General features: G+C 48.1%; 3 protein-coding genes across 4 annotated transcripts; all 3 read right to left on the reverse strand.

The window, feature by feature from the left end:
- Positions 1 to 65: 65 nt before the first annotated feature.
- Positions 66 to 3,488, reverse strand: rgn (regucalcin). Its single transcript, XM_023801038.2, has 7 exons — positions 3,385 to 3,488; positions 2,779 to 2,944; positions 2,355 to 2,537; positions 2,017 to 2,232; positions 1,554 to 1,685; positions 1,222 to 1,376; positions 66 to 1,097 (listed from the first exon to the last, which is right to left on the reverse strand). The coding sequence occupies exons 2-7, from the start codon at positions 2,939 to 2,941 to the stop codon at positions 1,047 to 1,049; spliced, it is 900 nt and encodes a 299-aa protein (XP_023656806.2). The 5' UTR covers positions 2,942 to 2,944; positions 3,385 to 3,488; the 3' UTR covers positions 66 to 1,046.
- A 2,563-nt stretch (positions 3,489 to 6,051) lies between these two features.
- Positions 6,052 to 19,551, reverse strand: jade3 (jade family PHD finger 3). 2 transcript variants are annotated; one of them, XM_072699315.1, is made up of 11 exons: positions 19,436 to 19,551; positions 13,381 to 13,440; positions 12,740 to 12,822; positions 12,287 to 12,444; positions 11,801 to 11,991; positions 11,502 to 11,713; positions 11,065 to 11,232; positions 10,804 to 10,920; positions 9,378 to 9,836; positions 9,171 to 9,288; positions 6,052 to 9,004 (listed from the first exon to the last, which is right to left on the reverse strand). In XM_072699315.1, the coding sequence occupies exons 1-11, from the start codon at positions 19,479 to 19,481 to the stop codon at positions 8,229 to 8,231; spliced, it is 2,388 nt and encodes a 795-aa protein (XP_072555416.1). In that variant the 5' UTR covers positions 19,482 to 19,551; the 3' UTR covers positions 6,052 to 8,228. The 2 variants fall into 2 exon arrangements, with proteins under 2 accessions (XP_072555416.1, XP_023656729.1); XM_023800961.2 differs by having other exon boundaries at positions 19,287 to 19,551.
- A 652-nt stretch (positions 19,552 to 20,203) lies between these two features.
- On the reverse strand, positions 20,204 to 24,552 carry rp2 (RP2 activator of ARL3 GTPase). The gene is made up of 5 exons (XM_023800962.2): positions 24,289 to 24,552; positions 23,010 to 23,678; positions 21,892 to 22,006; positions 21,231 to 21,316; positions 20,204 to 21,104 (listed from the first exon to the last, which is right to left on the reverse strand). Exons 1-5 carry the CDS (start codon positions 24,430 to 24,432, stop codon positions 21,021 to 21,023), a joined length of 1,098 nt encoding a protein of 365 aa, XP_023656730.1. The 5' UTR covers positions 24,433 to 24,552; the 3' UTR covers positions 20,204 to 21,020.
- Between the last annotated feature and the right edge of the window lie 1,839 nt (positions 24,553 to 26,391).

Below are 26,391 nucleotides of genomic sequence, written 5' to 3' on the forward strand. Positions count from 1 at the left end.
GAAAACTAGTTTTACTTAAAAAAAACACCAGCTATCTGTATATATGTTAAGAAATAGAAGTCATGCACATTACAGTAAGTTTTATTTTTCATTGTTCCAGATGCAACCACAGTAAATTTCTAGTATAGGTTCTCACAAAATTATTTTAATACATTCTATCTTGTTCCACTAGAATGATTAAAATACGCATTTCTGTCATTTAAAAAAGTAGTTTTGTTATTTAGATGCTATGCAATTTCTCTGGTTATGTTTTAAACTATGGCATTCAATAACCATGTCATATTGTGAGAGATTTAATGGTCTTCTGTTTACTGAAACATATCAGTCGGTTTAAGCTTTATCACCGAAGCAAATATTTGTTCTTGGAATTTAAACGAACTTTGTTAAGTTAATTTTTAATTTTATCTGCAGTGCTGCTGGTCCTGAGTCAGCTAATTTATCTGTTTGATTATATTTGCAAGGCAGGAATTAAGGAAGAAGATTACGTAGATACCTGGATCCACTGAGCCTGACCGAATATGCTGGGGCATCTCCCCGTTCCTTTATAAAGTTCAGATAACACATATTTGTCTGTCCCTTGCAGACACCACAAAATGTTATTAACAGGCAGCAAACCATTTTATGTTCCACCATAAAAATGCAACCCACTGGGAGCAAAGCTAATTCCTTACAGTTCAGTTTGTTCAGGAAATTGGACGGATCAGCGATGAGTTGGTCCATCTGGAACTGGCTCACTGCCATCTTAGCTGATTTGGTCCCAAAATGTCTGTATTAGTCAGGTCTGAGATTTCGACTTTTTTTTGTTTTTTAGGTACACAGCTGTTGAGCTGTTTTATTCCACCCTGCTCTTCGTATGTAAACCAGACGCCCAGTGATTCCAGACACCTTCGCAATACCTGTCTGGTGTGGCTCCCTTTCATTCTGCTCAGTAGCTCTGCACTGCTCTCAGCCAAAGACCCTCTGCATCCATGTGAATCAAGAGAATTACGTTTTAAATCCTATTGTGCATTATATTTTTGTTGTAAATGTAATTTTAAATTTTAAATTTATCCCTCAAAAGAATATGGAGCTATTCCTTTAGCACCAAGACCGGTGATCTGTAAAGAAAAAAAATGCAAAATTTGCTTTAATTATTATGCAAATAATGACATGAATTAATCTTCATTTGGCTGCTGCGAAGTCTAAATAAAAATAAGCATGAAGAGCAGAGCTGGACTGGACCTTAAAGACGGATCCGGCCTCAGGCTGGCCTGCCAGGGCGTCATCATCCAGTCCTTCTGACGCCGACGTGACGTACAGGTCACAGAAATCCTTACCGCCGAAGCAGCAGGAGGTGATCTTATCTACAGGCAGTCTCAAAGTCTGCATCCGTGCGCCTGGGGGATGTGGCAGAAACACACGCGTGTGATGGCACACAAGTGCCCGTCCGGGTATCACTAACCCACGGATGCTCACAAACACAGGCCTGCACAGACACACCCGTATTCACACATACATATGTTAGAGTGCTGACACAGACACACACACATACACCTGCAGCGTGCTGCTCGCACCTGTCTGGGGGTCGATGCGCAGAACCCGTCCCCCGTTGAAACACGCCACCCACAGCCTGCCCTCCACGTCGACACACATGCCGTCGGGAAAGCCCTCTTCCTTCTCCAGCCGGTACACCTCCCTCCGGTTACCTTCCCAGGCATCCACACATTAGTCCACCTCACACCACGCCTGGACCAGCCTGATCTCCCTCGGCAGCTTCCTGATGTGACCAGAACCAAAACTTCCGAAAAGGGGTTTTTTCCCCCCATCTTTTAATTACTGCATCCGGTCTCATCATCGTTTAGTGCTTTTTCAGAAGTCCAGCCATTCGACGAGTCACAGATCTCGCCCAAGGGCCTTAAATGTATTTTCGCCATTATTCACATCCTGCTGTTATGACTCATACGGTCGGGGATGAGACATTATGACCAAAAGCCCATTTGCCGAATTCAATTAATCCCCTAATGTAACACCACTCACTGATGCTTCCTGTTGCTACGCTGTAGTCAAATGCATCCACCCTGTAGGATAGGCTGTCGATGTAGTAGAAGGTGCTTTGGTCTGGAGACCAGTCCAGGCCGTTGGAGAGGGAGACCTGGTCGACGTGCATGTGCACGGTGTGGTCGGGCTGCAGTGAATACAGCGCACCCTGCCCCCTCTCCAGTTCTGCAGGGTTTGTGCCCAAAGCCATGGTTCCTGCAGGGAGACACCATCCCATCCACAGCGGCTCCTATCAGCGTCCACACAGCACGACCCACTTTGCTCTGTTCAGAACCACATACATCAGAACAACCACAGACATCGTCTGGACTTGGCACCTGCAAAGAAGCGGCCCGCCGGGTCCACTTTGCCGTCGTTGAACCGGATCTTGTCTCGCTGCCGGTCGATTTGGGCGATGGCCGTGATGGACTGCTTCTCCCAGTCGACAGCGATGAAGCGTGTGCCCTCCGCGGCCACGTATCCACCACGCTGCCGGGGCACCACTGAGCCCACCAGGTTTTCTAAATGACCGAGGATTTGGATACATTTGTCGGATGAAATGTGTTTTTCTGTTTAACAGAATTTCTACTTTAAATTTAAATGCATTCTTATTAATATCGTTTGTTTTTGAGCGTTTAGTTAGTTTCTATATGCATTTTTAACAACATTAGTTAACAGAGGTCCTGAGAATGAAGATTGCTCTATGGAATCAATATCTTCAGAGCACAAAAAAAAAACTTAATCAGCCTTGAACCTTCTCACCTGTGGCCAAGCTCTGTGTCCGATTGGTCACGGGGTCCCATCTCTTGATCTTCTGTCCCATAATATCTACAAACAGCAGTGTGCCGTCGCCTTCTTCCCATACCGGGCTTTCTGCAATCCTGTTTCTCTCCTTTATAACACATTCGACCTTAACGGAAGACATGATCTGAAACGCAGAGCACGATTTGTCAGCCCTGCGCCAAACTCGAACATTCAAAAAGGGAAATCAACAGGCGTAGCAGAAATATGCACATAGGTGTGTGAAACACGCTGATTTCTCGGTATGTTCCCTTGCAGTGAGTTTTACTCAGACAGCTAGGCGAAAACCCGGTAACTCCCTCCGACTGAAATGAAGCACATGACTCTCATGCGACTTCGCAAAAGTGACACTAAACAGTCAACTGTTCTCAAAAGTAGGCCAGAACAAATCGCCGTAACGTGTACTTAACGTCCAATAAAATCGCAACGTTAGGGAAATAAAACGCTGTTTGCATGCCAGTACATGCAAAACATCGAAAATTTTGCTTTTTCTGAAATGTACCGAAGCGAATATAAGTACAATCTTATGTGTATGGAGACGACGGCATATAAACGCGTTTGCTTTACCCCTTTAGTCCGAATCTTGTGACAAATCCCCGCAAGCAGAAAGTAAACTTCTCCCTTCGCTGGGTTAAATGCCGCCGTGTATTTAGCGATATGTCGAGCGCCCCTATCGGTCACCAAAGGCAGCCTGGATTCGGCGTTTTACGACACAGTTTAATATACAGATAAACTCTATGGGCTGGAATACTACGTGTTCAACATAACTGCATAATGACACAGAAACGCGACGATCGTTTGTATGCAAACAGTCTTGAAATATGAAGCATTTTAATGTTTAACGGCGAAAATTAGTTCTTTCCAGCTCCTATTGAGATACGGACCAGAAGATTCGATGTTCAGATATGTGTATGCAAATATGGAATTGTAATTGCTCTGTGTAGACTGATTATCAGTTACAATATATCACAGAAAAGAATTAAAAAACCCAAGTGACAGGTGCATTAATCACCGAAGATACAGCCAACAGCTCTCAGCTTTCTGTGTGATAAACAAGTTCTCATGTAACACATACAAAATTTAATAAACAAGGGTGATAATAGGAATAAACAGGGGACATTTGATTTAGCTAAAGCATGTTTTTCAGTTTAAAATTTATCAGCTTTGCCATAAATCGTCAGTGTGTGGCTTCACAGGATACCGATGACAGGTGCCTCTGCACTTGGCCACTGCAGACCCGATCCAACAACCCACATATGGCCTGTTTTTGCACCTTAAATGGATTTAGATTAAATGTTGTTTCCACCCTACAGACTTGGCTTGAAGTCATATCCTAAGCACTATGAAAATTCTGCTCGCGTATTAAAGTCCAAAAATTAATGTACTGGACTTGGAGGCTTGACGGACTATTTTATTATATTAGGCATAATTAATATAACAGCAGTTTGGTTACAGGACACAGCTGGCACAGTGGTGACATTTTAATCTGCAATTACTAGAATATCTGGGAAAGTTACATTCAACTATATAGACAAAATTACTGGGACGCCTGACCATTACACCTACAGCTACTTTCATGACATCCCATTCTAAATCTATAGGCACCATAATGGAATTAGTCCCCTAGTGGTGATCTAATGGTTAGGGACTGGAAGGTTGCTGGTTTGAATCCCCAACCAGTGCAGTACTGCTGAGTTAGGTACTTTTCCCTGGGTGCTGAATTAGATACACACTGCTGTTTCACTATGATGCAAATTAGTTAAATGCAAACCACACATTTTGTTGTTGTGTGCTGTGAAATTAATCCCACTCTTCTGGGAAGGCTTTCCACAAGATTTTGGAGTGTTTCTGTGGGAGTTTTTGCCCCTTCATCCAGAAGAGCATTTGTGAGATCAGGCACTGATGTTGGACATGAAGGCCTGACTCACAATCTCCATTCTAGTTCATCCCAAATGTGTCTGATGGGGTTGAGGTCAGGGATCTGAGTGGGCCAGTCAAGATCTTCCACACCAAACTCACACAGCCATGTCTTCATGGATCTTTCTTTGTGCACTGGGGCACAATCATACTAAAGTTGGAAGCATAGAATTGTCCAAAATGTCTTGATATGCTGAAGCATTAAGAGTTCCTATCATTGAAATTAAGGGGTCTAGCCCAATCCCTCAGTCCATCAGACTGCCAGACAGAGAAGCGTGATTCGTCACTCCACAGAACACGTTTCCACTGCTCCGGAGTCCAGTGGGGCCGTGCTTTACACCACTCCATCCTACGCTTGGCACTGCGCTTGGTGATGTGAGGCTTGCATGCATCAACTCGGCCATGGAAGCCCATTCCATGAAGATGCCGGCACACAGTATTGCCCTGGTGTTCATGCCAGAGTAAGTTTGTTACTCTGCAGTTATCGAGTAAACAGTGTTTGTGACTTTTACACACTATGCATCTCAGCACTCAGCCACCCTGTTCTGTCACTTTACGTGATCTGTCACTTCGTGGCTGAGTTTCTTTTGTCCCTAAATGCTTCCATTTTGCGACGATACCTCCTACGGTTGACCATGGGATCTCTAGCAGGGAGGAATTTTCACAAACTGACTTATTGCTAACGTGGCATCCCATGACAGTACCACGCCTGAATTCACTGAGCTCTTCAGAACGACCCATTCTTTCACAAATGTTTATAACCCTGACTGTATGGCTGGGTGCTTGATTTTATACACCTGTGGCAATGAGTCTCAATTAAATGCCTTTATTCAGTGATTAAGAGGTGTGTTCCAATGCTTTTATATCCATGTAGTGTAAGAGGTATCTCTCTCCGAGTCAGAAGTGATGTGACAGATTTGGTTTGTGGGCGGAGATTTGGGAGAGACTCTCTGCTGCCCCCTGTCCCCACAGATCTGAACTTCACTCTAATGCTGCCGACTACCAGCACTTAGTTACTTTATTGCCATTTGCACCATCATTGCACTGTTACCAGTATTCATTATTTATCTTCGATATTGATGTATCAACCTCGACAAACCACTCTGATGCTTCCATCATTGCCCATTATTTACTTTTACATTGTTTGTCCATGTTGTCAATGCGTCTCTCACTAATCCTGTCTATTGCCGCAATCCATGGAACATTATTATGCATCACCAAATGCGATGAGCTGAATATAGCTGGTGTGACAGCAAAGTCCAACTTGACTTGATCTTTTGCATCAAAAGTCAAAGAATGACAGACCAGGTGACAGGGTCATTTTTTTTTCCAAAATTTAATGAAAAATGTTTCTTTAAAAAGGACTCTGGAAATTCACATATGCTGTTGTAACCCAGTGTAAAACTGACAGCTCTGAGGTGACGTGGCTTGCAGGCCAAGCCACCAAATAACCGGACAGACGGGGCACGGGGGTGTGAACCTGCACTGCAGCACACATCTTCTGTTTGGGAAAGCAGCAGGTGGCCTATGATGAACAACGCTGACGGCGCCCCTTGTGGTGATTGTTCGCCCCACAGACACCTGTCAGACGCCAGAATCCTTTTCACAGTCTGCTCTGATTCACACAACTGCCCCGCAGGGACAAACCCAATAGAAGGTCTGAAACAGCCAACAGAACAAGCCGGTGTGGGATTAAAAAAAAAAAAAGAAAAAAAAAGTGATGTCACAAATGCTTGCTGACATTCACGCTTCTCACTAGTCCGTGGTTACTTGGCCTCAGTTTAAATGACCGAGGTCAAAGGTCGCTGATGCACTGTGTAACACGGTTCGAAGTGCACTTTGTGTGTCTATATGGGGACTGCGGTACGAACACAGCTGCCGTTTCCGCCACCCAGAGCGGCACTTGTGCTGAATCGAGCACTATTAATCGTGCCAGACCTCAATGGCTTCATCTGGACCCCCTCTCCCACAAGCACAGCTCTTCCCAGTATAGCTCAGGGAAGCAGCTTTAAGGATTATGCGCCAACCCCCCCCGGTCAACAGACCTCGGCATATCTGAGCATGATGCCGCTGCCTTATCAATCCATAATTCCAGTAAGACTAGGAGCAGCTGTGCTATTCCTCTAACGCTTTAACAACAAAAATTGAAACACTGCAAAACGTTCCCTCTGACCTGAAAACTGAACAAAATTCACTAAATGAAGTGTGGATCATGGGGGGAGGGGGCTCAATATGCAGAGAAAATAATAACCATGAAAACTTCTCCCTCAAGCGCCCTATTTAACCATTACGGTAAACATTGACTGGATGTAAGCCTGGCGTTTTAGGCGGGCTGCCGGCTCCTCTCATCAGCTACCTCACTTTCCCAGAGCTGCGGGGGGCCAGCTAACAGTAGCAGACTCAACTCTCCCACAAAACCATCATCTGAGCGGCCCGGCCCGGCCCGGAAGAGGCAGAGCCAGCGTTCTTCACGGCCGGATTTCTAACCGACTGCGATTTTCCCTTTGTGCCGTTTGGTACCATTTCCATTACTTGTGCCAAGACAAAAAAAGAAATCACATCTTTGAAAAGTACATTTGGGAGGGGTGGTTTGCAGTGACATCTTTTGGACTGAACTGCGAGACATCCTCACAAAAGAACATTTTTTCAGGAACACACAGAATCCGGGAGTCCCTGTTAGACAGCTCTTTGGGATGCTGTGAGTTATGGAATTAGAAGGGGAAAAAAAAGATTCTCACAAAGAGGTACTTCACTTAAAACGTTCCATCGTTCCGAACTGGAGACTCTGGCAAAACGGAAAATAAATTGTACACATTCTGTGTGAATGGCGATTTGAATTTCCATCAGAGGAGTGAACAAGAAGGTCATGAGGAGACCAAAGCAGAGGTAGACCAGGAAAAAGCCTGCGTTTACTTAGAAGCGATCATGTGACCAGGTCACATGACAGTCATGAAACGATGGGTCATTAGTGCCTTTTTCATTTTGCAATTAAAAAGATAAAATGTGAGTTTCACTGAAATGTGCAGCCCCATACACCTCCTCTTCACCATTATACTTAGTCACTTAAACAGGCTTTTTAAAAATCTCTTCCTTTCAAATCAATATTTACAGCCCTAGCAAATGGAAGTGCATCTGAAATATAAGATATGGCAATAGGGACTCGGTGAAGAACACTCCTACACCAGAGGACAAAAGACAAACCAGACTGGACAAGAGTTTGGTTTGTTGATGGCACAACCTGACGATGGGTGAGGAGCCACAATGAGGCATTGAAGCACCTGCCCACTGGCCCCTCCCAACCAGAGAGAGTAAATGAGGAGGAGGTCCGGGGACGAGGAGGTCCGGGGACGGGTCCTGGGGACCCGGAGACTAGGCCGCCGGGTATCTGTGACCCCCTGGCACCAACCCGTGAGTGGGGCATCGAGCACCTCTCCGGAGGACATGGAGGCAGTGGATTTGGGGGACGGTGGCAGAGAGAACTTGGGCGGGCGTCGTCACCTTTGCACAGAGGTCCTAGGCCCCAGCATTGGCTTGCCCCGACCCAAACCCCTGCCGGGTTCTGGGGCTGGGCCCTCCGGCCCCGTGCTGGCCCTGTGTGCCCGTAGCCCCCGCCAGTGACGGGCCTGGGTCTCGGGCTCCGAGTCGCTGAGTTCCAAATCGGGGCAGTACCCGTCTTCAGTCTGCTGTGGCGCCGCCGACTTGGTCCATGGCCGCTCCTTGCCGGACCCCTTGCGTGGGGGCTTGTCGTGGACGCGGAGACCCTCGGTGGTCCGGGTCAGGCTGACCGAGGCCTCGTTGAAGTGGTCCATGGCAGACTTCCTGTAGGGGCCTGTTTGGGTGACCCGTTCGCAGGATGTCTGGCAGGAGCCATCCAGCTGGGCCGCGGGCCGCTCCAGGCTTCCATTGGGCCTGGGGCTCCGGACAGTCTCTGGTCTCCCACTGCCATTGGAAGGCCGGCCGTGCAGAGCCGCGTGCAGCGCCAGGGGTTTCCCTGACGGCCTGATAGGTTTAACTGGTGCGCTGCCCTCCCTCGAGCTTGGAGGGACCCCATTCACCTGGCCCGCCCTCCGGCTCCACCCCTTGCCATGACCCCGCCCACCACTGCCCCGCTCACAAAGGTTTGCGCTATGGTCTGGGCACAGGGGCCCGTTGCCAGACTTGGGAGCCGTCTTCCCGTTTCCAAGGGTGACCTTGGGCATCTTCAGCTTCAGCGTTATCCTCGGGGGGGCCTGAATCAGCCCACTCTCAGGGGGGCAGGACAGGGGAAGACCTTGGAGAAGAGAAAGGACTGTTACTCTCCAAAAGTGCATCAGGCCTAGCAGATAATGACACGGGGTGCACAGCGCCGTAAAAGGAACTTCGCCGCTAATCTGGGCACAGCAGGTGTCCAGAGAGGAAAATAAGTCTCCCCCCTCCAAGGACAGACGGCTACTTACCGGCTGACAGCTCCTGGTTAATCAGCTCCACCTGCAGGTTGAAGATCTGCTCCTGGGCTTTGCTGTGGGACAGCTTCAGCTTCTCGCGGCGGCTCACCATGTAGCACAGGTTCCTCACCTGCAGGGGGCGACGTGGAGGCAAAGAGGTCAGCGCTATCCCTCAGCCCGCACCGCATGGGCGGGGATCGCCACGGCGACAGCACGCACCCTCTCCAGGTCCTGTCGCAGGTGCATGAACATGCGCATGCGGGTGTGGATGCCGTCCTCCTTGGGCTCCAGCAGCGCGTTCTCCTCCTCCTTGGGAGGGAGGAGGGGCCTGTTGAAGCCGCTCTTGCGTTTCAGCTTCCAGTACTGGAAGATGAAGTCCAGGAGGTGCGGGGACAGCGCCATGTCCCGGGCCAGGTCCCCAGGATGCACCAGTGTGTAGAACTCCTCCTCCAGCTCACGTAGCTTGCGGGCTCGCAGTCCCAGCTTCTCTGTCCCCGTGGAGGGCTTCTGCTGGACCGGGCTGAGCCCCCCCTCCCCCGCTGCCTTGGGCTTGCTGTGCTTCAGGCAGTAGGACTTGAATTTGACCTCATCACCCTCGTCCAAGATGGTCTTCATCTCCAGGCTGTGTTCGAAGGCGCAGGTGACGTGGAACGGAATGATGCAGCTCTTCACAGAGCACTGTGGGGACGAGCAAGTCAGGGGAGGGGAGGCCAGCGCTATGGGTGTCTTTTCCTTGACTTGCCCCTAGAGGGCCACCGGCTGACAGAATACCAAGCAAAAGACCCCAAAATCACCCCCAATACAGACTGTCCCCATCACTGGCAGGGGCAACGGGCTCACAGAGCCAACGCGGGACTGCTGGCCGTACATGACTTTCCTGCGGCAACTATCTTACAGTGCGCAACACGTGCTATGCAGTGTAGCACTGCCGGGAATACAGCTGCATAACATTTATTTTTACATTCACTGGCTTAATGTGATGCTGCATGAACAGTGATCGCCGTTTCAGTGCACGGCCTGCGCAGGGTCCCTGAAGAAAAAATCTGTGCTGGTCCCACCCACTGTCCATGATTGGCCGGCAGGATGTGAAGCCACGCGACGCGGTTCATCAAGTTACCTGCACGCTTTGCACCACAACCCGCATATCTGTACATAGTGCAAATAAATGTGCATCCGTGTATTTATGTTGAGAAGAGTAAACGTCCCAACTGCATAATGCTCGTCATGGAATGCATGCATTGCGTTAGTGTGTAAACGCGAGTTGTGTGACTTGTTGGCTTCCCTGTCTGTGCCACCGCTAGTATCGAACCGATAGTTGCAGTTAATAAAGAGGGCAATTTCTGTTTTAAAAGAGCCGTCATGTTTATTAAGATGACTCAGGCACTCGCCAAAATCCATTCACTTGCGTTCTATTTGTGGGTCTGTTGCATTGGAAACATTCGCACCCTCTAGGGTTCTGGCGTGACACAGAACAAGGGGGCGGCGTCATTTTAAGTATGTGACAGATTGTTCTCTCTGACGTGTTCGATCTCTTTTCATTTGCACGTCGTTTGAAGTATGCAGCTCCCTTAATGCTCACAAGCACTTCCACACCCCTACCATGAGCTCCCCCCCGCCCCCGGCCCCGGCCGGAGATGGCACTTGCCTGGATGCACGCCCCCGTCTTCAGCTTGCAGAGGCTGCACACCAATGCCCAGCGGCTGGGGGGGATGTGGGACACTTTGGTGATGGGCTCCATCCTCTCCGGACAGGCGATGCTCACCTGCAGAAGGGCAGCAGGCAACCCGTCAGCGCATCGCCATGCCGACGGGGTGTAACGGCAGCAGGCCGCTCGTCAGCGCATCGCCATGCCGACGGGGTGTAACGGCAGCAGGCCGCCTCCTGAGCCCGACCGCGCTTGCCGTACCTCGGGGATCCAGAGGGCACAGCTGACGTGGGCCCACCTGGTGCTGGCCCGCGTGGCCTTCATGGCGCCGCCCTTCTTGGGACACAGCACGCACTGCGGGTCGATGCCCAGGACGCAAGTCCGGCAGAGCCAGCACCCGTCCGGGACCTTCAAGATGCCGTAGCAGGCCTGCGACACAGCGGGTCCTGGTAAGATGAGGGGGGGGGGGGGGGGACTCCTGGGGACAGAGCCCAGAAGGACCGGAAGCCGCAGCCAGCCTGCGACGCATTTCTTGCGCGAGCTCCCAACCACAACACTAAAACACCAGCGACCGCACATCTCAACCTTACACCACTAGGTGTCATCAAAGAACCTAAAAGAGACTCGTTTGGGAGGACAACGGTTCTCAAGAAACAGAGTGCAGCTGCGTTGCATGATGAGAAACTCGCCCCCCTTGCCTGATGCACGCAGATGTTGCACTTGTCGCAGAAGACCATGTCGTTGCCCTCCTCGCTGTCCGGCGAGCGGCACACGTCGCAGATGACATCCTCATCGTACTCGATGCCCAGCCCCTCCTCAGTCTCGATGGCGTGGTTCATGCTGTCGTGGCACTGCCTCTCCAGAGACGCCAGGACACGCTCCATGGTCAGCTCGTCCACAGTCAGCTCGCCTGGCCGGAAGGCACAGACACGTCATCCCGCAAGCCTTCCCTGCGAAGGATCACCCCACCGTTAGCCGCCGCCGCTAGCTTCCTCACCCATCATCTCCAGATCTGTGTTGAGCTCCTGCAGCCAGCTCAGGTCCATGTCGTCCAGGTCATAGCGGCACACAGCTTCTGCCAGCTCCAGGATGTTCACATAGCCCATCTCCGCTGGATCCTGGTTCTGGGACTGGATGTACTTCCTTGGTCTGGAGAAGAGGGTCTCTTTGGGCTTCTCCGCGACGACCCTGAGTCCACGGGGCACAGAGACATGACTGTTAATCTCTACCATCCTCCATGAACCACGAGGTCAAAAGTCAAACGGACCCAGCAAATCAAACCGGCCCCTTTCACTCCAGCCGAGCCGCTTAACAATTCATGCGGCCTTCAATAATGGAAAAATCCATTTTCTAATTATAAACTGTATCATCATGACTGTCCTAATTATCCCAAATATTCTGCTGAAGCAAGTCTGCTAAAGATATACGGAATTCATTCAGAAGGTCCCTGAGAAGGCACGGGGAGCGTCACCGGCACGCGCACCTGACGGACGGCTGCGGGATCGAGTCGGGGCTGGCCAACACCTGCACCCCCTTCTCCCATTCCTGTCTCCAGGGGTCTGCTAGCAAGTAATAGTCATCTGGGGAAACGTGGTGGGAGTCCGGAAGCTTCATGGCGCTGATCAGGTCCTTCCTGAACACCTACACGCCAGGTGAGAAGTCAATACCATTATTTTCAATACCGTAATTTACTAATACAGTCAAAGCCATTAACTGCAACTGTCATTTACTTGGTCAGCAGATGTTTTTTACCCATAATGCTTGCGGCGCAGTCAACGGTTAAAAGCACCAAAATCCAGTCTGCAATTAACATCAACAAGCCTGCAATTAAAGGGTCCTGATCCTCAATTAAAGGCTCCTGCTCCCCCCCCCCCCCAACACCCCATCCCCCCGCCTGTTGCAGGCACACAGCAACACGCAGGATACGTGCTCCCACCTCCGCCGGTTTCTTCGGCTCTGACACCGGGGTCCCCAGTTTGCCGCCATACTTGTTGGAGGAGCAGAAGGAGGTGGATGGACCTGCAAGATGATCGGGGAGCACAGGTGAGTAGCTGTAGCCGTCATACCCACGCGGCTCCAAGCCTCACTGCCATGGAGATGAGAGGAGAGCACGTCCCTGGGAACTCCAGGAGGAGGTGCAAAGGAGAGACTAATGGCAGAGAGCAGACAGGCTCTGGCAGGGAGCCGCAGAGGAGGACAGACAGCAGCAAGCGATATGCAGATTGCTACACTGACTCTGACGGGCAGTGCATTCTGGGAAGGCTGACACCCCCCCATCAGAAGGTTTAACAGACATGAGGGAGGCTGTCTTTCTGTGCGAGTGCATGTGTGGCATCTTGGGAGGAGGCTATACTAAAAAAAGCCCAGACACATAAATACCCCCCCTTCCTCTTAAAGCACAAGGGTAAAAATGAGTAAACTTCTGGGCTGGCATGAGTCTGTACAAAGCGTCCCATTGTGTCGGGGTGAACCGCACACTCCAGGCAGGGGGGGGGCTGGCAAGTCTGAACACGCTGAACATGCCCTGGGCAGGGGTGTGTGTGTGACTGGGGGGGGAGGGGGCACTGCTGTACTCACTCTCATTGTCAGAGCTGTCGCTACTGCTCGACGACCGCTGGCGTTTCATCCTGACGTGTCCTGGGGTAGGGAGGAGACGTGAGAAGACAGTCAGGGTGACGTGGGCATCCCCTTCCAGGAGCTCATTGGCTGTAAACATCCCATGGGGGTAGGGGTGGCCAGGAGGGGGGGGGGGGAGCAACATACTAGGCTGCTGTGAAAATATCCCCAAAAAATCCTGCTCACATTCCTGCAGAGTAACAGATTAACACTAGGGCCCAGTGTTGGAGGGCACATGGCTTGGTGGGCGGGATTACTGCAGGCTGTCAATCATTTTTTAGTTTAAGCCAATGGGAAACGAAAGCTGGCGAGTCTGACGGTGGCCAGTAATCCCACCCCAAATGTATTTAAAAGCCTCATTCATCTGATGCTGTACATCTGGCTAACAAGGGACACGTTGCAGCAGCAGACCCGGGGTGGGCAGCTGCTCCGCGTAAACATCAGTGGCTCCCCCCACAGGCAGCGCTGAAATAGAGCCACCATGCTGGTATCTGTAAGTAGAAAACATGCATGATGGTTCCACGACGGCATGTGATGGGTGGTCGTTTTTGGCCATCATTTGATGCTACTCAAACAGGACATCTGTATGCCGCTGTACTCTGCATCACAGAATTGTGGTAGAACATCCCCATCCGAAGGTCCCGTCCGCTCTCCAGAAACACAAACCCTACATTTTCAGCACAGAAGACCCAAACCCTTAGCCACTCTTAAAACTCTGTCTCCTGACCCACACACAGAACCTTCTTGTTCTCCTTCCTGCTTCCGGAAGAGTATCAAGGGCCCCCATCAACCGCCACCACCACCTCGCAGGAACCCCCCCCCCCCCAGAGGGCTAAACATGTTCATGGCTCTCAAAACACATTTACTATGAAGGTCTTCCTTCCTCACTGTGTCGCAGTGTTGCTGCATCCTCACAGACTAGGAGAGCTTCCTGCAGCACAAAAAGACGCTGTCATCTAACCATGCTACCATCTGGAAACGTTACACATTCGTTCAGACAACTGTGCTGCACACAGGGACAGTGAACTGAACCAACCTTTTGATTTTTCAAACTGCAATGGAAAAGACTCTATATTAAATTTTTTGTATCAAACACATAAAACGACCACCACCCAAGTACAAATCGCTGATCGTGATTTAGGAGAATATTCTTGATAGTGGAACTAATCCATATGTCGAAAATATCCATTATACATGTTATCATGCAGCTCAGTCCTCAAACATCAACCTTAAAATGCTCTGAAGGACAAGTGGTGAAGGATACTTTGATTCATACATCGCCCCCTGCTGGTCAGCTGCCTTCACGCCCTGAACGTGCCCAGTAAGATTAATGTGTCTTGGGGCCTGGTTATACAGGAAGCTGGCTACCTCCAAACGTGAGGAATTCTAACAGCCCAGTGTCCTGGGAGAACAAGGCACCCTGTCTGACAGCGGCATGAGAATTCTCCCCAATCGACGGAGAAGTTTTTAAAGAAGAAAAAAAAGCATGCGATCAGGCCGCTGTGACTGACTTACACAGACAAGTCAGACTGTGCAGGAACAAGAAAGACCGCATTTCAGGCTGAGGAACTCCATCTTGGTGTCCACACTTCTGGTAACTCACCAGGAACTTCAGAGGTTACAGAGGGTTTCTAAAATCCCCGATTTGATAAAACTTCGTCCAGAGGTATCGTTGTTTTTTATCTCATCTCACTTATCAGGGCATTTCCAAGCAGAGTAAAAGGAATCTCACAGGGAGACGGCATTCTTACAAAGTTATGAAGAATAATCTAACAGTGACCCAGTTCCACCCCATTGGTTAATTTTAAAAGCTCATGAATTATTTAGTCTGGGGGGCAGCAGAAGACAACCGGCTTCTTGAAAATTCAGCACGGGTGTCCCAGTTTCTCACTAAAAATATGATGGATATAACAAAAATCTGGGGTTCTTGCCAGTGAAAAGCTCCCAGAGCAGGGAAATCCACAAATACGAGGCAAGGAAACATTGGGATTGGGGCTAACAAAGAGATTAACAGTCTGTGTAACAATTATATGGTGGGAGAGGGTTAACCCGCCCCCAGGGCTCGTCCACAACGAACACTAGCGATCATCAGCCATGGAACGTATCTACTGGAATATTGCCAACATTCAACTCATTTAACTGTAATAAAACACACAACCTGATGCAGACAAACTGTTCTACTGGCTCCTATGAGTGATATAAAAGGCAAAGTGTGTGGCAGAACCCCAAGACCTCAGCGGCAATGGTACCAGGGCGTCCGTTTTAATTCAACCTGGGAAGCACCACACACAAGCCAGGAAAAGTACCGTCGAGCTACAGTGAGGAGAAAGGAACAAAGGAAGAAGAGAAAGCAAGGCGCGGTGCTCCAGTTACGGGAGGGACCGTAACTGATGGCTGCTACAACCCAACAGATTCAAGCGGAATTAAAGCTGCCATCTGAAAGGCCTTCATAGTAGAGATGCACCGATACCGATATTCGGATCAGTATTGGCACCGATCCAGACCTATTTGACGGATCGGGTATCTACTCAGTGGGTGTGAGTACAGTGACTTCCGTCTGCTGTGACATCATGCGCATGCCCTTCGCAGTACGAGGAGCGTAAGATAAGACGTGACGATCTGGGACTATTTTACGCTTTTAACAGAAACCAGTAGCACAGCGATTTGCAATATATGTAAAATAAAGTTTTGAGGTGGGAATAGCGTTTAATGGACAATCCCATTTAACAAAGCACACGCAACTGCGAGACAAAACAAAGCAATGGATGATTTGGGAGTCGCTAACTTAATTGGACTGTTTTGCGAACTCGCTGCAGCTTGTGCTACAAGAGGGGCTGCCATCGCAACAAAAGTGTAACTGTCCTGACGCCAATGGGAGAAAAACTTAAAATTTTAAGCATTGGCCACTTGTGTATACTTGCTTTGAAGAAATTCATATTGAACTGCAAATGCTTCAAAAACGTTTAAAACAAACGAGGTGGAACAGTACGTTATGTATGTTTGTAGTAGCCTAATGAAATATTTTTTGTCATCCATTTTTTCCATCTGTATTTATTAGCTTAAAAAAAATTATATATAAAGTATAACAAAGTAAAAAGAGCTCTTGTATCGGAATCTGTATCGGTATCGGCAGTTGTGTATTGGAATCGGATCGGAACTGAAAAATGTGGATCGCCCATCTCTACTTCATAGGATCAAATAAAGAGCCGTGAACATCCAGAAGACTTAAATACCCGACTGAAATACCCAGCAGACGTTCAAAGCCAGTGAACCCTATTTGTTGACGGCGAGTTCTGTTGTATCCTTGCATATGGATAACACGAACTTCAACAGTGATGGAGAGACTTCAAATGGGATGGAGCAGAAGTGGCAGCCGTCACGGCCCGGGGCGGCGTGCCAGAACCGGCCACTGGGAGGCAGTCACACAACTCCGGAAGTGGGTAGAACACCTGCGGGGCATCCCTAGTGGCACCGCCATAATCGTGGACACAATAAAAGCAAATGAAAGGACACAAGGGTATGGCTTCAGCTCGAAGACATTCACCCTTATCCTCCCAAAAACCCCGATCCTCCAAAGAATGTCAGTGTTACTCTTCTCTGAAACCATCATTTGTTTCACCATCATTACAGAAAAAAAATCACACCCACATGTCTCCAAAGGTCATTATTTAATCTCATCGACTTCATTCCTACTCCTCCCCCCCAAACAGGTTAAGGTTTCCTACCCGGCTAAGCAGAAGAATAGGGAGAAAGATATGCATAATCTTATTCTTCCATCTGTCTAGTTTAGGGACCATGCAGACGAAAGTTACACATCTAAAAACACATGGACAATGTGCGTGAGTTTTCTGATCAGCACTGAAAATTCCAGCCGACATCAGAAGTGGAGCAAACTGCCAACAAGGAGTATTAAACTGCAAATAAAGCAGCCTGACTTAACCTCATGAGGTGCAGGTACCCCAGACACAACCGGCCAGCGCTACTGTTTGACGCTAACAATATTTCAAACAACACCACCCCCTCCCCCCAAAAGGGGATCAGAGTATACAAGGCAAAAAAGTAACCAGCAAACAGCTACCCCCGGTCCCCTAGCAGCAAAAGCTCCCCTCACTGTGATTTAAGGAGCGCTGCGCGGCTCGTAAAGATTTACGCGCTAACCCTGGACCACATCGTGGAGTTCCTTGGAAAGCAGAGCTGGCACAACCGAAGCACAGGGTTCGGTGCCAGCTGGGGGTGGGAGCATGGCTGGGGGGGGGGGGGGGGGGGGGGCAGGCACGCAAGGAACTGGCTGTAAACACCGAGATTTCCGTTAGATGAGAAAACACAGGTGGGGGGCGGGGCCTGTCATCTGGCCGGGGGTCTGCCAGTTCAATCCTCGAGGTCAGGCGAGGACGGCATGCCGGGTAAAAATTTGGGGGGGAAATTTCACTACAGGTCCTGCTACAAAATATCACTGTAAAGATAGTATTCGGTGTGACTTTGCCAGTTCCCATGTCAAAACCACTCGCCAAGCAGGTGGGCAAACGTTTGTGGACCACAAGTCCACATTGGAGGTTCTTTGGTCTTTATCACCCTGCTATGCAAAGCAGGGCCCATTCAGCTTACCGTTAGGGCAACAGGAGACCCCTTAAGTCAGACCACCAAACTCCCAGGAATTTTGTAGGCTAGTTAAAATATCAGGACGGAGTGTCCTTAGAGTACAACCGGAAACTGTTCGCACTGGGAGGCTTGAACAAAGTGAGACTTAACTAACAGCAGGTTAATACCTCACCACATATCTGAGCCAAAAATGGAATTAACCGAAATGTGCATACACTTATTTTCTCCATTAATAAAAAAATTTAAGTAAAATGAGTTGCACTTCCCATGCAGGGACTCCCCAGCAGGACTAAAGGTCTGGGGGGAGGGGAGACCCATATTCACAAGGAGGAATTCCTAAATTCCAACCCACTAATCCAGTAGTCGAATGGGACATGGGTCTTCAACAAAAGATCCTCTGCACATGAGGACAGTCTCAATTCTTTAAACTTTGCCAGAATGGACCTTGTCTTTTCATTTGCTTCACACTGTTGCGTTAGTCCGACAAGAACAATATTATTTCCTCTGTATTTTTTCTCCTGTATGTAATATAAGACACACTACATTCGAGGTTCAAATGAAAGCAACAGATAGATACGAGAAATACGTTCAGAAATCTAGAAAGAATGAAAGAAAAAGAAAAATTCTTTAACAGAAGAAGGAGAGTGGATTGCACGTTGAAACACAACAGGAAATCACCAGCCGGACAAGCGGGACTATTTCAGGACTCGGCAGCCTTATATAATGCGGTAATTTCGGACCTTTCCGATGCCATCCACACATGGCCAGGCTGCAGATGCCCGTCGCGGGTATAAAAACCAGTCACTGCTGTTTGTCACTCTGGCTGGCGAAATGCGGGTATAAACGGCGTCCAGTCATCTCTGACGTCCCCGCGACCCAGGCGACCCGCCACCGCCTTGGCGCCAAACTCGGGACCCGCGACACGTCGCGAAGCGGCGCCTCGAGACACGAATCGGATCGGCGCTTCACGACACGGATCGGATGCGTGCCAGTCGGCACAGGTCGCTTCGGCGCGGCTCGGCGACGGCTGAAATGAAAAAAGGCACCACCGCCGCTGACATTAAAGGCGAAAGGAGTCGCTCGGAACTCGGCAGCCTGGCTCGATCGCCGCTCGCCCGCGATGGGCACCTCCCGCGCTGTCAGGAAATGTCCGCCTGGAGCGTGGGGCAGAGGTGGGGAGGCTCCGCTGGCCTGCTGGACCGATCGGGATGTGGGTGTTTCAGAGCCGCCTGAGCACACGGGCAGTATTGTTCATGCAGCGACCTTACCTTACACCCGAAATGATCCGATAGCAGCAGCAACAGCAGGCGGGGGACCATGCTGCCCCGGCGTAAGGAAACTATCCACTCTTATTTTTTCCCTCCCCCCAACTTGTGTTAATCGGCGCAAAACTGTGAGCGTTCCCCCCCTTATTTACCCCCTTCCATGCCACTCTGCATTTCCCAGCGTTGCAACCTCTCCATCCACCACAGCACAACAGCTCTATTGTACTGCCAGTGCCGCCGGGTCCTAAACTCCGCCCCGTCACCACTGTTTGGCTCCTTCCGCCTGCTGGAGCTCGTTTCAATAAACTTTATTTAAAAGCCTTATTAATGAACATGTCACGTCACCAACTTTTTTTCACCCAGCACCTCCAACGGGCAAACTAAAGATTTTTTTAAATGATTATGACCCCCACCCACCAAACATTTTAGCATGAAATTCTCACATTGGGCCCATAATAACACAGCAAACATGGTTACCAATAAAACACCTGTCTACGTTACAACCTGTTCATAACCCAACCTTTGGCTTACAGAAATTTAAATTAATAAAATAATGTATATTATGATTGGCAGTACTGGTGTTTGTTTTCAGATTATCCCTCCAGTTTACTGGTTTCCAGCTCTGTAATAATTTAGCTGAGTAGTCCAAACCCAAGCATGCCCAGATACTGCAAACATGGCACCCAATATTGCTCTCTTTTCACATTACAGGTATCTGGCACCATCCCTGCTGGAAATGAACATACTATGTCCACATGAGAATCAGCATTGTTCAGACCTAGACCCATTTTATGTTTCTAAAAACATAAGCAGGTAAAATTTGTAAGTCTGACAAAATACTTTATTTTCATCATAATCTACACTAATCTAAAGTGTGCACAAATTTGAATTGTTAAAATGCAAAAAAAAACCTATAGTGATTGTAGTAATTTCTATTTAATATACCAATAAAATAGTACCCATTTCTTTAACAATCACATCTTAGAAAATGTTTAAAGATGTTCCTTAAAATAAAGTAAAAACATACATATTACCATAATCTGATTAGCAAATTGTGATGTCGATTATACTACAATTCCGAAAACAAACGTGGAATATAAAAAAGATCAATCAAATTATATAACAAATGGCCCCAGTCATTTCCAGAGAAAATACAGGATCTAGATCCTCAATAAAAGTGTCTGAAGTATAAAATCTTTTTATATTTAGGGCTGTAAATTCATATATGTGAAGAGCCCTTTTAAAACACAATCACTATTTATGCAAACTATACAAATATAAAGGAAACACACATTTAACACACATGGTATATAACTAAAACAGTACATTATCATTAAAAATGTACAGAATTTTTTTCTGTGAACAAAAAAACTCCAGACTAAAACATTTAAAAACTGCCTTCTTGTATATGTGAATTCACATTGAAGTGGAGCATCTTCCCTTAATATTTAAAATGTCATTTAACAGTGACCATTAAAAAGTAAGTATTTTTCACATAAAAATACACTGTATATTTATAAAAGAAATATGGACAACAAATAATTATTAAAATACATTCATCAATACAAAAAAAAAAATCTTTATAAAAGTTGTATTGTATGTTTGTGACTGCATGACTGTTGTAAAAACCTTTAACGTAAATCTTAAGTTCACTGATGGCATGAACTGAAACACAATACTGCAGACTGAACAAACAAAAACATATTCATGCATTTTTATCTCCTGTTGGTCCGAACTTCACAGGCTCATCTGCATGTCAGCGAAGTTGAAGAAGTTGTCCACGTCCCTCGAAGATGTAGTTTCGCTTTCCGAAACAAACACCTGTGGGGGAGAGAGAGGACGTCAGCCAATATGGACCAACCAAAGACACCAAGAGAACCACAGGTCAGATCCAGCGTGTGGTGGGGTGAAGTGGAAGGATCAGGTGGGCGTGGTCACATGCTCTACCTTGGTTCCGCTGAACACCTCCTTGGCGATGGCCCGGCAAGCCTCAACCACCCCATCTCCATTTAACTCCAGAGCGACAACCGGACCTGGGGGTAGGGGAACCATGACAGGTGACACTCCGAGTCTGAAAGGCACCTTCAGACCTGCCACCTACATCTGCAACAACGCTACACATTCACTGTCTATGGCCACATTTTATTTATTTAACATGTTTTTATCCAGTGATATAATGTTTTTCTGAAGGAAATTGGAGGTTAAGGACATAGCACTTAACCTCACGGCCTTTGTTTACACATTCTGGCACTCGTGCATTTATGCTCCTTCATACTGTGCTCTTATTTTTTGTGTATTGACTATAACTGCTGCGGTAACACGGAAATTCCCCTTGGTGGCGTTAATAAAATTAATCTCATCTTGCACAAGGGCCCGTCAGTGAACTCTGCTGACCCTGAAATGTGAACTGGTGACCTTGCGGTCTCAGGCACAGTGTTCCAACCTACTGAAGTGCAGGCCATGAATGAAAGTCTTTCTGAGCTTCCTAGTTTTTTTTAGTTATCAGATCTGCAGTTTGTGCAGTCGTCCACGGTGATGCTTGAGTAATGATGGTATGGTCATTTACTGTAACTGTAATTGTTAAAGAACAACATTTCAGTGAACAGACCTTTGGTTATCAGCTCCGCGAGACCTTCTGCGCTGTTCTGGAATACTCTGCTGACATCTTCAGGACGCATCGAGACTTCCTTGGTTTGGATCAGAACAAAGCTCCTTTCAGTTACCTGTAACATGGTAGGAAATAAAAAATAAAAATCCAGCAGAAAGAGTGATACACAAACTGATCCCTGTTCATTAAGCAGCAGAGAGTAGCGCTACATCGAGTTTGCCCTCCCCGTGAAATCAGGCGGGAATGCAGCTGATTTCACTGCGACACATGCGAGGCCCTCCACAGCAGAGAGCGGTTTCCATAGTAACAGGAAACCAACGAATGCGGCCGTAGCTGCAGGTTTGATCTGCTGAGGCAACCGCAGCTGCTCGTGCCGTAATATGGCTGTCAGTGTATTCATTACTGGTAATGTCACCATTATAATACACTAAAATTAGAAAATTATTATTATTATTATTAAAATAACCCATAAAATAAAAAAAGAAACAAACAAATCACAAAAAGTGGAGCAGACTGTCTGGACTATTTGGGAATGAATCATTGGTACTGGGAAGCACTGAAACTCTAGCATCTAGTATTAGAGCAGAATACGAATCAGTCTGAGTCCTTCACTTTTACACACAGGAGTGTCCTGGACTGTATGTGCTGATGTTTGTTTGGAATGACAGTGGGAAAAGATACCAAATCCCAAAAAAGACATAATTTGGAATCCAGAGCTTGAGAATCCCTTAATGCACTTCCAATCTAGAATAAAATGTTTAACAAAGGAAGTTCAGCAGAAAACATCTGTTTGGTGTTAACATGGATACACATGTATGTATGTATGTGTGTATGAATGTGTGTATGTATGCATGCATGTACGTGTGTATGTATGCATGCATGTATACCTCAGCTGTTCATGCAAAAATCTGCAGGAACCGGTGACCAACACCTAACGGCCAAACGGCTGGAAGTTCAACACTGCACCCTGAACATAATGCTGACAGTGGAATTCCAGTGCAAGCCATGGACCTGCACTGCATGACTAAAATTAAATCTTTAGCTGCACCAATTAGACCGAAGGAGCAAGATAAACCCCGAAGCGGGTGATGGTGGCATCGGAGGATGCCCGGTCTCACCTCGTCGATGAGCTTGCGTGCGTTGGCGATGGTGTAATCCCCGGCGAAGAACATGAACAGGCAGGACTCCTCACTCTCCTTTCGTCTTGCCCCATGCGTCAGGGGTACGATGCTCTTACTGGCATCGCTGGAGACCCTTACAGATCGGAACTCCGAATCGGCATCTGGCGCTGGCACGTAGTCAAGGACCATGGCGTCTTCGGGCAAGAGGCTCCAGTTGGTCTCCCCAGAGACGGGCGTGAAGTCGTGGATGTTGCTCCAGTTGTTGTTGAAGATGCTGAGGCCAGCATCCTTGAAGTGGAAGGCCAGTTCAGGGTAATAGTACTGGAAGCAACCAAACTTCATGCCGGTTGAAGACTCGATGATGGGCTGGGTGGCGCAGCACAGGAAGACGTCCATCTTCTTGCAGTCGCGTGTTCGGAACTGTTGGCAGGCCACCACGCACTGGACATCCCTACAATCACGCAGGAACACGCTGCCCTTCACCGGGCCCAGCACCAGACGGCAGTTTGTGCAGTCGTCCACGGTGATGGCGGCCGAGTGGTCGAGGACCAAGATGTTGCAGTTCTCGCAGTCCTGGATGACGAACTGCTGACCGTTCAGCATGCCAGGCAGGCGCCCCACTGTGGAATCCTTCACCCCCACCAGCATGTAGTCCTTAGGGTCCACCTGTGACAGGGAGATGGGATGCTCAAAAATCAACGTTTCATAACCTGCAAGGAGATTTAGAAACTGCGTGTTTGATAGACAAGACGGGAAAAAAATAGAAATTTCAAAACAATAACACCTTAAGGAGGGCAGAACACAAATTATATTAAGAAATTCCAGAAAAATTTTATAATAAAGAGATAAAACCTACAGAACAAATGACATTTACAAAAAAGAAACACGGCAAAACCCGGTAGTTTAACGCGTAATCCGTCACGTTGCGGTAAATGTGACTAACCATGAGCTGTGATAAATCCCGTAATAAGCTCTACAGGAGACATGACACCGTCTGTTTCACTGTAACAGCTCTGGAATAAGTAGGCAAAGGTAAACAAACTTCACACGCAAAGCGATCGGTGGGCCTAATGCACCACGAAAGGAAATGATGCAAATGCTACATTTAACACATGATAGAAACACACAATGTCCGCGAGAACCATCACCTGTTAAAGACGCTCACAACAAAGAGATCTATGCAAGAAATCCCGCTGCTTAACAGGAAAGCGCCTCGCTTTGCTTCCCTTTACAATCCAGGTGGAGATAAGCAGCTATTCCCGCAGCAGCCACGTACCTTGTCACGCTTGTCCCAGCTGTACTGCTTCGGTGCCTCTCCGGTGCCATCGCCCGTCGCGTTGTTGTTGCTGGTGCTACTCTCGGCCGCCGGCTCTTTTCCAGCCGACTTCCTTTTGGATTGTTTGGAGTAGCAGCAGCCCATTTTCCGCCCCCGTCAAGCAGCACGATAAAGTGAGTTATGTGGGCGACGACGCCGAGGTCGTCCTCCTCCGCACCGCCCCGCTGTTCGCCTGTGCGACGCCACCGCCCACCTGAGCGCTTCCCATTTCCTCGTCCTTCCCAGCAGCCAATCGGCGCTTCGCGGCTCGTTGCCTAGTAACAGCGAGGCGCCGGAACGCCGAATGACTGAAACATGGGGCATCCCAACATTGAAATGCAAATTTTTACGATGTAGCATGTTTTACAACGTAGTTGAGAAATACCGAATCAAATTTTATAAAATGCACATTAAAGGCTTAAATATAGGTATCCCAGACTGTTTTTGTTGCGTGTGTGTTAAATTTATGACACTCCCCGGTTATTCCTGAGTGTCTGGTTATTGTGAATGTCCTGCACCCAGGGGCGGATTAAGGTGCACAGAGGCCCCTAGGCTACAGTAGTCTGTGGGCGCCCCAACCCCGCCCCCCTCCGCGCCAATGGGGGCCCCCTTGCAGGCTGGCACACGTGGGGCCCCTAGGCTTAAGCCATATCTAGCCTGTGCGTTAATCTGCCCCTGCCTGCACCTGTTACTTGTTAGGTAATATTGTGAAAATGCGCTATATAAATAATTTGAATTAAAATTTTGAATTGAATAGTCCTAGAAATTTGTCTATATACATTATATTGCCAAAAGCATTGGGACACCCCTCCAAACCATTAAATTCAGGTGTTCCAATCGCTTCCATAGCCACATGTATATAAAATCAAGTACCTAGGCATGTAGACTGTTTCTACAACCATTTGCAAAAGAATGGGTCACTCTTAGGAGCCCCGTGAATTCAAGCGTGGTACCATGATAGGATGCCATCTGTGCAATAAGTCCATTTGTGAAATTTCCTCGCTGCTAAATATTCCACGGTCAACTGTTAGTGGTATTATAACAAAGTTGAAGCAGTTGGAGACAACAGCAACTCAGCCACGTAGTGACAGGCCACGTAAGATCACAGAGCGGGGACAACGCATGCTGAGGCGCACAGTGTGCGGAAGTCGCCAAATCTGCAGAGTCAATAGTTACAATCCTCCAAACTTTGTGTGGCCTTCAGATTAACTAAACAACAGTGCATAGAGAACTTCATGGAATTGGTTTCCATGGCTGAGCAGCCGCATCCAAGCCTTACATCACCAAGGGCAATGCAAAGCTTCAGATGCAGTGGTGTAAAGTATGTAAAGCATGCCACCACTGGACTCTAGAGCAGTGGAGATATGTTAACTGGAGTGACGAATCATGCTTCTCTGTCTGGCAATCTGATGGAATAGTATGGGTTTGACAGTTGCCAGGAGAATGGTACTTACCCGACTGCATTGTGCCATGTGTAAAGTTTGGTTGAGGGGGGATTATGGTGTGGGGTTGTTTTTCAGGGGTTGGGCTTGGCCCCTTAGTTCCAGTGAAAGGAACTCTTAATGCTGCAGCATTCTAAGCCATTTTGGACAATTTCATGCTCCTAACTTTGTGGGAACAGTTTGGGGATGGCCCCTTCCTGTTCCAACATGACTGCACACCAGTACACAAAGCAGGGTCCATAAGGTGTGGAGCAACTTGACTGACCTGCACAGAGCGCTGACCTCAACCACATAGACCACCTTTGTGATGAATTATAGCATAGACTGCGAACCAGGCCTTCTCATCCAACATCAGTGCCTGACCTCACAAATGCTCTCCTGGAAGAATGGTAAAAAATTCCCACGAACACACTCCTAAACCTTGTGGACAGCCTTCCCAGAAGAGTTGAAGCTGTTATAGATGCAAAGGGTGGGTTTTCTGACTTTAACGCAAGAAATATTACTGCAAATCTATATTATTCCATTATAAACCTTAGCTACATCAAAAGCACTGGGGTAGTTGTACAAGGTAGTAAAATTGTTACATTGAAAACCTCACACCAGCCAGCAGACCAAAGTTTGC

Source organism: Paramormyrops kingsleyae, chromosome 1 (genome assembly GCF_048594095.1).
Source record: "Paramormyrops kingsleyae isolate MSU_618 chromosome 1, PKINGS_0.4, whole genome shotgun sequence".
NCBI lineage: Eukaryota > Metazoa > Chordata > Actinopteri > Osteoglossiformes > Mormyridae > Paramormyrops > Paramormyrops kingsleyae.